Source organism: Trichosurus vulpecula, chromosome 7, assembly GCF_011100635.1.
Source record: "Trichosurus vulpecula isolate mTriVul1 chromosome 7, mTriVul1.pri, whole genome shotgun sequence".
Classification (NCBI taxonomy): domain Eukaryota; kingdom Metazoa; phylum Chordata; class Mammalia; order Diprotodontia; family Phalangeridae; genus Trichosurus; species Trichosurus vulpecula.
The window spans coordinates 94,989,763-95,001,865 of record NC_050579.1 but is presented as its reverse complement, the minus strand read 5'-3'; the positions used below and the strand labels follow the sequence as shown (position 1 = coordinate 95,001,865).

General features: G+C 35.9%; 1 protein-coding gene across 1 annotated transcript in view; it reads left to right on the top strand.

Annotated features, from left to right (window-relative positions):
- The window catches only part of IGF2R (insulin like growth factor 2 receptor), a 164,147-nt gene that overhangs the window by 61,072 nt on the left and 90,972 nt on the right, over positions 1-12,103 (top strand). The window contains exons 3-7 of the mRNA XM_036768976.1: positions 444-568; positions 2,054-2,152; positions 7,616-7,748; positions 9,529-9,649; positions 11,563-11,668. Coding sequence (XP_036624871.1) covers positions 444-568; positions 2,054-2,152; positions 7,616-7,748; positions 9,529-9,649; positions 11,563-11,668 — 584 coding nt within the window. The remainder of the gene's footprint in view (positions 1-443; positions 569-2,053; positions 2,153-7,615; positions 7,749-9,528; positions 9,650-11,562; positions 11,669-12,103) is intronic.

Below are 12,103 nucleotides of genomic sequence, written 5' to 3'. Positions count from 1 at the left end.
CTGAGCAAATCTTTAAACCAGAACCAGAAGAAAGAACAAAAAGTTTCAGAGTAAACTTTCCCAGAGGCTGAGCCATCAGACTCTCATGGCCTCAGAATTTTTCCACTTCCCTATTTCTTGATTTTTAGATTTCTTAATTAGGTTTCTTAATATAGATATAGATATATATTTATACATATCTTCCCTGTGAAGTCTTCACATTTTATTTACCTCACACACTCATTACAGATAATACTTGCACAGTAAAATTTTAACATGTAAGCCAGAATTAATTTTAGATGGCAGTACATGTAGAAATGCTTTGTTGCATAGTTTGATTGTATATCTCTAAGTTGTTAAATAAAATACTCTATTGAAAAACTGCAAACGTTTTTGTATTCTATTGGAATTAACTTTGAGGTATATCTATCTTATAGTTGACTTTTTCTTTTCCCCTTTTATAGGAGACTTATCTTTGAAAAATGGAACCAAATCCTTGGTGGAATTCAACACAGGGAATCCCTGTTTACAGCAAGGCACGAGGACAACAGTGCATAGTAGTATTGCCTTCTTATGTGGGAAAACACTGGTTAGTCGACATGGTTTCCTTCTTGTTAGTTGTATGTTTTGGCCACAAGTGAAAAAACAAAACTAAAAAGAAAGCATGAGAGTCCTAAACTACCTCAAATCTATATGTACAGTTGTTTTCAGCGAAACTTGAAATACATGCTCTGTAGAGAGTGACAATTTAGAATAGTTAAGTTAGTTATAGGGCAATTTTTGTGTTCTTAGCAGATTTGTTTTTCTGTTCTTAGCAGATTTCCTTTCTCCAAGAGAGAGTATATGTTTTATAGTTCACCCATTTTATATTAAACTTGAGAAATAGTAAGAGGATCTATTTAGAGAAACCTCACCCATTAGTAAGGAGTAAAGCTCATACATAACCCTTGAGAAACTAAATACTAAAAGTGAATTTGAATGTGTAAAGTAATGAAATTAAAAAAATAACAAAACTGAATATACAGTCATTTGATTAGTCAGTTACCATCACTGTTAATTTAACATGAGGATCCTTTTAGGAAGCAGCTTTTAGCATTTGGAGATGTTAAGGGCTGTTAAATGGTCCCCTGAACTTCTTTTATTGAGTAAGTCTCATGATATTCTGATTACCTGTTGATGGTGCAGCCAATTTAAATCTGCCCAAAGCAGAACAGATACTTCTGTGTTCAGAAATACAGGGTGAGTGATACTTATATGCTTCAGGCAGTATTTTAAAACTCTTTATAAAGTACCGGTGCCGTAAATTTTCAGGAAATTTGAAAATAGAACTTTTAGTATTAATTTTTGACTGGTCTCTATTACTCACTTGGCCTGAAATTACAATGCTATGAAATTATGAAGTGCATGCTTAACAATGAAAGGCAGCCAGCATTTAAATTTTAGCTAATTACGTTCATTTAATTAAGTCCATCTTCAGTGCATAAGAAACTAAAAGTCAATAAATAGCAAGTGTATCTAGTCTCATACCTCCTCCTTCTGAGACGTATTACTAGGCCATTTGGAGTTGAGACCTGTTATCTTCTAGCACATCCAAAGATCACTTACATTCACTTTTATTCTGAAATTGAGTATCAGCATAAGTTAATTCTTCAGGGAAGGAACCTAAATTTGAATTGAGCTCAGAGGGATGATACTTTGGAAAGATTAGAGTGTTCTAACTCAGCTCACATGTTTTGGTATGTACCTTAGCCTTGACGTATATGGCATTTGATTAAAAGGAAAAATCTGGAATTTGAGAATAGAAAACACTTCATGGTTTAATTATCACCTAGTTGTTGCATGTTAACATGATAACAATGGTACAGTTGAGAAATTCATATGCATTGAAGGTCATGTCTCAGGTTGGCTTAAGACAATGCCAGGGACCCTTTGATATAGGAATGGACATGTTCATTTGCTTGACTGAAACCTTTTGGTCATCTTGATTTTATTTTAAAGAAACTTTAAAAATCTTAAAGAATCTCTGAAGACATTTTATAGTTGTGGTTTTAATATTTTTAATTTTTTAAAATAGGGAACGCCTGAATTTGTAACCTCAACAGAATGTGTGCATTACTTTGAATGGAGGAGCACTGTGGCTTGCAAAAAAGACACATTTAAAGCCAACAAAGAGGTAACAAGTGAATTTTATTATGGTTACCATATAAACTGTGGTGATATTCAAGGGTTGAAATACTGGTTTTCAGAGACAAAGAACATGTTGATTATCAAACCTCAGTTTAACAAAGCTACAGTACAGCTTAATTGCCTATTTAAAATGGTTTTGGGCAATATCTAAGGTAAGAACAAGGGATCCTAAATTTTAAAGGTCATGATGCTTAGATTGGAAGTTTTTAACTTACATAATTCTTCCTGGACGTTATTTAATAAAGTACCTTCTCAGACTCTATGGGCTAAATGTTGCCCTAATTATGACTAGATTATTTATTTTAAAAAAGTGAGCCAACAGGATAAAGATCTTGGATGGAAGAGACCTATGTCTCTTCATTGAACTTGCTACCTCTTCCTTATCATGATTGCTGTCTCCATGTATCTTGACCATCTCATTGTGGTGGTGGTTTTTTTTTTTTTTAACACAACAGCTATTTCTTATTGAGCTGTGCATAATGGCCTTAATATTCTCGTCTATTGCTTCCAAATTCTCCCAGTCACTTTATTGGCCTTTTCTCTTCTATTTCTTACTAGTCTTACGTTTTATCTTTCATGCAAACTCACTTGAACCCCTCCTGTGGCATATCCTGCTCATACTTTTCTAGAGAGTACACATTCTTTGCTAGTGTCTTGTAATGCTCTCATTTTTGTCATTTAATAACTTCTGAAATCTTCCTTTTCTAAAAATGAAAGAGAAATGATGGCTGATGACCTTGGTTCATATTCTGTTTTTGACATTAGCTGTGTGACCTTGGGCTAGTGACTTCACTTGTTTCAGCTTCAGTTTTGTTAGAATGGATTAGTGAATAGAAAGTGGGCCATGGAAGAACTTGTTTTAAACCCCACCTCAGAAACATACCCTCAGCAAAGCACTGAACCTCTCAGTGTCCCACAGAGCTGTCCAAGACTAGAAATTGTAGATTTTCCTCACCGAGGATCTACCTGGGTAGAAAGAGAGAGGAGGGGAGAGAGGGGGGGGGGGGAGAGAGAGAGAGAGAGAGAGAGAGAGAGAGAGAGAGAGAACGAGAACTTATACTACCTACCTACTGCAAACCTGTAGTGAGATATGTACTTTGCACACCTTAAAGGACTAGAAAAATGTGAGCTATTATTAATTCCTTAATTCTAATTCCCTTGATTCTGCTTTGTTTTACTGCTAAACAAAATACATTTGTCCTTTACTCTGTTAAAAGAGATGCTGTTTGCCTGTTTTTGTTTTAATAACATCCATTGAAGGACTATACCACAGGTAGTAATGAAAGCTATAGATACTATCAAGTAATTTAATGCTACATATTTCAAACTTGTAAAGTAGTAAAAGAAGAAAAAAGGAGACATGACAATAGAGAAGCAGAGAAGACAGATAAATAGCTCCCTTCTGGAACGGAGTAGAGGTGACTCGGCCAAAGAGGGGCAGAATATTGGTTGGGAATGACAAAGCTTGTGAAGTTTTTGGCAGACAGTATATTCTGAAGTGGAAATCAATGTTAAATTTGAGTATCCTTACTTTATCTGAGGGGAATACATAAATGATATCCCAACCAAAGCTTAATATCACACCTATTCTTACTTTCAATTTTTAAACAACTTAATAGGAAATGAGTGCTTGAATAAAGAATCTTAGAGCTGGATGGGTCCTTAGAAATCATCTGATCCAGGATGGGGAACCTGCTGTCTTGAGGCCACAGGTTCCCCACCCCTGATTCCAATCCTGTATCCTTTTTTAGAGAAACCTGGAGTTTGAGAGAGTTCATGACTGGCTTAAGAGATCACTCAGTTAGAGGAAGATCTAGCAGTACAACCTAGGTCTCCAGGCTCCTAGTCTAGTTGTCTTTTTACTGTACTAGGAGCTCAGCTATTTTCTTAAAAGGGCAATAAATTTTCTTTTAAAGAAACTAAAGCACTCTTGCTTTAGAAATGAAATCTTAGACTGTGTCCTTGAGCAGACTAGTTTAACATGGTCTTTAATTTCCTTTTTTGGACTTCTGACCTTTTTTGACTCCACAGTCCTCCTTTTTGTGTTTTGTTTTTCCATTTTAACCTGATAGCTGCCACTGGTTTTTATTATCGAAGTGTTCCATTTATCTTTGCTGTTTTGACTATTGTATAGCTTCCTTCTGCTAAGGAAAAAAAATTAAAAGATAGGTAAATGCAAATTTTATTTTCTTTGCCTATTTGTCTAAATGATGCGTTTTTTGTTTTTATTTCCTTAAGGTATAAATCTCAATTTCTTTTTAGAAAGAACAGTTTCACCATAGTATTAAATCATCTAATCAGCCTTAAAAGGATTTCCTTTTTTTAAAGGTTTTAAAATTTTTTAATTTTTAAAGTAATTAGTTACTTTTAAAATTGTTTATTTTAATTTAAAATTAAATTTTATTTTATAGTATTTTATATATTTTTTATAATATAATACTTTATAATTTTAATCTTTATAAATTAGTACAGTAATAACTGAGTCTTCCTCCCAAGGTACTGAAAGAGATGACAAGTGTCATTGCTGATCTATTGTCAGTAAACTTAAAGATCTTGTAGAAAAGGAAAAAAAAAGTATATGGAAGAGGGGAGTATGGGGGAAGGGCAAAAGCCTGATGAGGGGAAGGGAAAAGGGCAAAAGGAGGCCTAAAAATTTGAACCAAATGAGCTTTGAGTCATTTCCTGGTAAAGTTTAGATTTTTGTGAACCTTTAGAAAAAGAAGGTCACTCTGAGCCATCATGGCTTCATCAAGAACAGGTCATGCCAGATAACTCCTCCTTCTTGCCCCTCTTTTTTTGGCCGGTTTACTAGATCAAACTGCCGCTATAGATATAGGCTATGTGGATTTAACAAAATGTTTAGCAGAGTCTTACGCTGTGCTCATGGACAAGATAGGGAGACGTGTGCTAAATTATAATAGGTATATTGGGACCTGGTTTGAATGAATTAAACTAAAAAGGTGTCTTTAATTGTGTGATGTCAGCTCATAGTAGATCTCTAATGGAGAGTCCCATTGATCAGTCCTTGGCACTAGGCTGTTGAATTTCTTTTTATGAATGACTTCTTTGAGGCAAAGAGGGCATATGTCACAAAGCTGGAATGGCTGGCTAACACAGTGGGTAGTAACTTCAGGATCCAAAAATATTTCAGCGTCCTAGAATGGTGAGCCAGATTTAATATGAAGACATTTCATGGCCACAAATATAAGATAGATACGAGGATTCCAAAAATCAATGGGAAAGGCATGATGAGAGAGCAGATGTGTCTGAAAAAATTCTAGGGATTTTGGTAGACAACAAGCTGAATCAGTCAACAAATAAGGAGGTAAGCAAAAAATAAAAAAGATCACATGCACATCAGAATATTTCTAGCAGCACTTCTTGTAGTATCAGAGAACTGGAAACAAAGTAGATACCCATTGATTTGGGAATGGCCAAGTTGTAGAACCATACCATAATTTGTTCAGTTATTCCTCAACTGATCACTATGTACTTCCCTTCCAATTTTTTGCTTCTCTCAATATTTCAGTATACATGAAGCTTTTTTTCTCTTAATATTTCAGCCTACATGAAGCTTTTCTTATTTTGACATCTTTGGGATGTATGTTCTATAGAATAGGGACTCTTAATCTATGCTTCCTGTACTCTAAATTTCAGGGGATCTGTGAACTTGGGTGAGGAAAAAAGGTTACATCTTTATTTTCACTAACATCTAACTTAAACATAGCATTTCCTTCATTTATAACACTTTTCCAGAAACATTATTTTGAGGAGTCCGTAATCTTTACCAGACTGCAAAAGGAGATGAATGTTTAAGACCCCCTGCTGTGGTATGGGATCTCTGGGTCTGAGAGTGAATAGTTGAAGGGCATTTTTTATACAGTTCCAGCTAGGTTGCTTTCCATTCTGGTTGGACCAGTTCACAGTTCTGCCAGCTCTGTTTAAATATATCTTTCTGCAGTCCCTTCAGCATTGAATTTTCATCTTTTATCCTAATTGCCATTTTAGTGTGAGGTAAAACCGTAAAGAGTTTTCATAGGCATTTCTCTTATTAGTAATTGGGAACATTTTTATGTGGTTGCTGATAGTTTGCAATTCTTCTTTAGAAAACTTTGTTTTTTTTGACTGCTTATGATGGGTAATGGTTCTTGATCTTAGTAATTGATGTCAGATTTCTATATCCAGGGCGTTTGACGTAAAGATATTTCCCTAACTTGACAGTTGTCTTGTCATCATTCTGACTAAAACAATTATGTATTTTGCAAAAAGCTTTTAAATTTTATCTGAAGTGTATTTATTTTATCTTTTGTAATTACTTCTTGCTCTCTTTTAGTTCCCTTCCCAGACAGTACAACCTTTACACTGCTTTCCTGAACTGATGGAACATTTTAAAAGGAGCCATAATGACTTCATAAATAAAACAGATATTTTGCCTTAATTTGTTCATATCATGGGCACAGTTGGCTCTTTGTAACTATAAGCCTCATGCACTAAAGAGTCCAAGCTCCATTAGTGGATCCCTGATGTATGTATGTACACACACACACACACGCACACACACACACACACACACACAGAGTTGGCAAAATGAAAGGTAAATTTGTGAGTTCTTTGCTTTAATAATATGATTGGAATGATTCCATACACTCATGAGAAATACAGTACTATGAAGCTGTGTGACCCTATCTATGGCAAATCTAAATGAAATCTCTGAAAAAAAAAACAAGTAGAAGTAAAGGTTAGTAGGTTAGAAATTTCCCACAAGTGTAAGTTATGTAAGTCAAGTATAACTTTAAGTAACTGGATTTTAAAAATAGACCTGCCTGTGAACATGTGGTTAAATGAATATTTTTTACAAACGTAGTAATGGGAGATTAGGGGCAGCTAGGTGGCACAATGGATAGAGTGCCAGGCTTGGCGTCAGGAATACTCATCTTCTTGAGTTCAGATCTAGCCTCAGACACTTACTAGCTGTGTGACCCTGGGCAAGTTACTTACCTTTTCAGTGCCCCTAGGCAACTCTAAAATGGTAAGCTGCTAAGTAAGCACAGGCTAATCTTCTTTGGAAGTAGATGTTTACTCATCCTGAGTTCCCTATATCAGTGAGATCATAAGCAACTTGGGAGAGTGTGTGTGTGTGTGCGTGCGCTCGCGCATGCAACTTGACAGTTTTCTTTTCCTTATATTACCAGTGCCCAAAAGTTCATATGGAGCTTGTTCCTTTTTGCTTACACCTAGTCATATGATTTGTTTCAGATTTGCTTGAATTTTATGTACATAGCTATCATAATTGCAAAGTAAAGTAATATTTATGCTGATAATTGATGGGGAATCAAAGTAACCTGGGTGCTGTGATATGTAAAATTCTTAATACCAGTTTCATAAATGAAATATACTTGATGCTTACATTATAAACACTTATTTGCTGACCTTTTTTCTTTTTTTCTAGGTGCCTTGCTATGTGTTTGATCAAGAGTTAAGAAAGCATGACTTAAATCCATTGATCAATACCTCTGGTAGCTACTTGGTGGATGACTCCGATCATGATACTTCCTTGTTCATCAACATTTGTAGAGACATAGGTCTGAATCTATGTGTGTGAGGAAGTACTGTTGTTTGGGATTTTTCTCAAGACTCAAACCTTGAGCTTCTGAAGCTACTTTGTCTCTTTTCTCATTTGAAATTGACATTTATAATTGTCCTAGCAAAACACCCTAGCTTTTTTCTCCTGTAAATAGGTATTTTACCCTCCCTCCCTATTCACAACCTAGTGATTTCCTGCCCTTTATTTCAGGCAGTACATATTCTTGATCAAACTGATCAAGGTGAAACCCTTATGCTGTATTAGTGTTCTGCCTAACAGTACTCCCAAGGGTAGATCTGAACCCCAAGACTAGCATTGTTATGTAGTGTTGGATATTGGGCAAGAGGGAAGGCAAAGTGTAGAATAGAGACTTAGGGTAACTCTTTGAGTCAGTGATCCAGAAGAGGATCAAATTAGATCTCTTATTTGTGCCATAAGTGGAGAAGATAAGACTAAGCATGGCTGTGATTCCTTTGTGTTTTAGGGGAAAAACCTGGGGGGGGTTTGCATCTGCTGACCCATGTAGTGCTTCATTTTCTAGTTGTTTGTGTTTGTCCTGAGACATTCCAGAACCTATTGACAGGAGCCCTGAGATTTTTGCCAAACAATAGTTGTGAAAAGTCTTGGGCCAGTTCAATAACTCCTAGAAGACTAAAGGCCCAAGTACCTAGTCGAGGCTTGTACTTGGCTCTATTTTAATTCTTAAAGCTGAGTGTTATTCTCTTCCACCAAGGGCAACGTGGTCATTCCTTTAGGCCAAGGTTTTCTGTGGCACAGGTATTAAGGAGAACAAAGATAGTGCCTACTTCTTCTATACTAAGTCTTCAATTAGACATGTTAGTACTGGTATATTCTGCTGGTGATCTAGTAAAAAGACACTCTGTTGTGTTAGCTGAGTACTTTTGTGTTGTTCTTTAAGGCGTGCCTTTTATTAAATTATTAACTGCAAGGCATTTTAAAAAAAATTGATATTTCTACCCCTAATTTCCCTTTTCTGCACTTGGTGTTTCAGGTTTTGGACCTAGGAAAATTTTAAAAAGAACTTTTGAAAATTAGTCCAGCAGCTGTATGGAATAATATTTTATCTAAACTAATCCAACATAATTTTCCTCTTTTGGTATCAGTTTATGTCAAGAGATTTTTCTTGTTTCCAATGGCATCCTGTTCAAATGCATTCCTTTGGAGAAAAATAGTTCTTTATAGATTGGGGCTTTCTCAGATACGTTGAAAACTAAAATTCCTTCACAATTAGCCAATAAAATCTTGTAAATTGTTGTGGATAGATTTCTTATAGTCAGGAAGATATGTTCAAAATCTGCCTGTGACACCATGGGAAAGCCAGCTAAGCTCTTTGATATTTAAGACTATAAGTCAGAGGTATTAAACACATAGCCACAGCCACAGGTAATGTTGGGACCAGCAAGAATCTTGAGGGCTGGAGAGTGTGGCCCTGATTGTACTAAAATGTAATTGGGAAATATTAATGGCTCTGTTTTAATTGGAGTTTGATGCCACTGTTGTAAATTATGACTTAATTACAGTCTACATACCAAAGTCTCAGGAGGTCCTTGATTTCTTGAAATGGGCAGAACAGTTTACCTAGAGGAGTTACGGTATGAATATGGTATGGTATGAGTTATGGTAAAGACAGGAAGTCCGATGGTAACAAAAACAACATGCATGAAAAAAACTTGATTCCCAAACTTGACCTTGTTTGGTGACCTACTACTTCTGTAATATAATCTATCACTATTGATTTTTTTTTTCTTTTAAACTAGGTGGCTCAAGTCAAGAGACACGCTTTTGTCCCTCTGGTAGTGCGGCATGCCTGGTGAAGGGAAATCAAGGTTATGATGTTGGAAGGCCAAAAGAAGGACTGAAATTATTGGGCAAAGACAGGTCAGTCTGCTACTATAGCAGTCTTCCCCACTGTGTTATTAGCTGAGGAAGATCTAAGTTAGTAATTCTGCCACCATTTGAAACTGAAAATCATTGACATCTTGTTCACCAGCTGCTTAGGTTTCAGGACCAATAACTACCATATGCTCATCAGTGCCTGCTCTGGTGGTATAAATCTCCTGAGCTACCTTTAGGCTATTACTGCCTGCAGAAGTGGGTGATTTGCTGAGGTCCTGTACATTCATATAAGTGTTATAGTTGCGTGGGGTTTTTGAAGTTGAGCCTTGAGTAAATGCATGCCCCTCTTGAGGGAGAGGGCATTTAAAAAAGCAAACCAAAAAGTCATCTCCTGTACATCTCCTTTTTTTCTCTTTGCCTTCCTCAACTCTGTAGGAAACACTGTCTATTCTAAAGCTGGTCTATGTTCTGTTGGGGGAGACAATAAGTATGTGCACTAAGTAGAAGAATGTGCACCAAAAATACAAACAAATACAAGGAAGTTAAATAGAAGGGAGGGAGGGAGAGGGCTAGCCGTTTGGGAGACTCAGGGAAGGTTTCATGTAGAAGGCAGTAGTTGAGCTGCATTGTGAAGGGAAGGAGGGATTCTCTGAAGTAGAGGTAAGGAAAGAGTGCATTTCAGAAATGTGAGACAACTGGCACAAAGACCTGCAAACAGATGAGGGACGATTATATGTGAGAATATGTGTGGTTTGACTAGATTGCATAGGGCAGTGAGTCTAGAAAGATATGAGGGACTTTAGAAGCTAGACAGAGGAGGGGTTCCTATGTTATTCCAGAGTTAAGGGGAAGTCATTGGAGTTGATTGACAATGGTGTCGGAGAAGGGGTGGTGAACAATATCCCACGTAGAAAACATTGTAGTATTTTAGTATCATTCTACTGATTATACTTTCTGCCTATATTGTACCTTGAGGGGTGGGGGCAGTGAATTCTACTGGTGATTGGATTTTAAAAAATTTTCCTAGATTCAGTCCCAAGTCTATGGATTAAGTTTTCAATATATTATAAATAATGGAATTTTAAGTCTTTTCAGCAGTCTGGGGTTGGTGTCATATCCGATATATGTTTTAAAAAAAGAAACAGATTTGTTATTTGCTGTCATTTCTCAGATTGTGACTGAAAGGATTTCAAGAGTATTGAATAACAGAAGTTGAGGTATAATGGCAAAAGCTTGGGAATACACTAGAAAACAGGACAGGCTTATACCTTTTCTGTTGTTTATTTATAAATTGTATTCATATCTTCAGTAGAAGGGTTCCTTAGGATATTTTCCAGATTTCAAGTTAAGACATTTCACTTGGGTGATGAATATATCCAGCCATTTAAAGGCTTTGTGTGAAATCATGTGGGGTCCTTCCCTGAAAACTCCCACTAGAGAACCTAGAGCTTCTAAACCAGTGATGATTAAGCCAGTACTATTGCCTTATAGTTTAAAAAAAAAATAAGCTGGCAGCTTGCTTTGGTCTTTACAGCCATTTACTGTTGACTTTGAAGAGGAAGTGGTAGTAGAGATTATTGGCTTAAAAATGGGTTTATCTTGTTTGGTTTTTTGCTTGATTATGGGATAGAGTGTATGCACTATTAAGGTTTAAAGCTGAATAACTGTTTCTTTTATTTTTAAGATTTATATTATGTCTGTGGCAGGAGGGTTACTTTTTATTTTTATTTTTGAAAGAGATAATTCTCTATTCACACAGTATTCATTCAGGGTCTCCATTGGGTTTTATTTTTTGGAAATAAAGAAAATAAATTATTGTTTTAATGAGTTACTCATAATTTTTTTTTCAGCAAACCCTAACAAGAGTAAATGTTCTAGACACTGGAGGCAAATGGTACATTTAAAATGTACATTTGACTTTTAATCTGATATCTTCTGTTTAACTTGTGTCTTAGGCTTGTTCTTAGTTATGTGAAAGAAGGTGAAGATCATCCCACTTTCTGTGAAGGTCATACTCCAGCAGTGACTGTTACATTTATTTGTCCATCGGAGAGAAGAGAAGTAAGTTATTGTGTGATGTGGCTTCTTGAAGGTTCTGTAGAACTGCTGCAGTTTAAATAGCCTGGGAGTGGCTATGTTTCTATAATATTGGACATAAAAGGGAAGAGCAATAAAAGATTAAGTTTCTACATAAGTAAATATGTAAAATTGAGATGAGACCTCTAGAGTTAAGTTTGGCCAAACAGTAAGACAATGCAAAGGTGCAAGCAGCTTGCTTTTTGGTTTTTATTTTTGTTAACCTGAGAGACTTTGATGTAGGGAATTTTATTATGAATTAGGAAATCTTATTTGCTAAGCTCTGACTTGTGCTGAATTTAATGCACTCTTCAGCAAGGTACTGTTTATATAAGATAACAAGAATACAGTCTAATCAAGACTGGTTTGCTTTTTTTAGTACATCCAGTTTTATACATCACTTATTTTTGCCTTTTATGA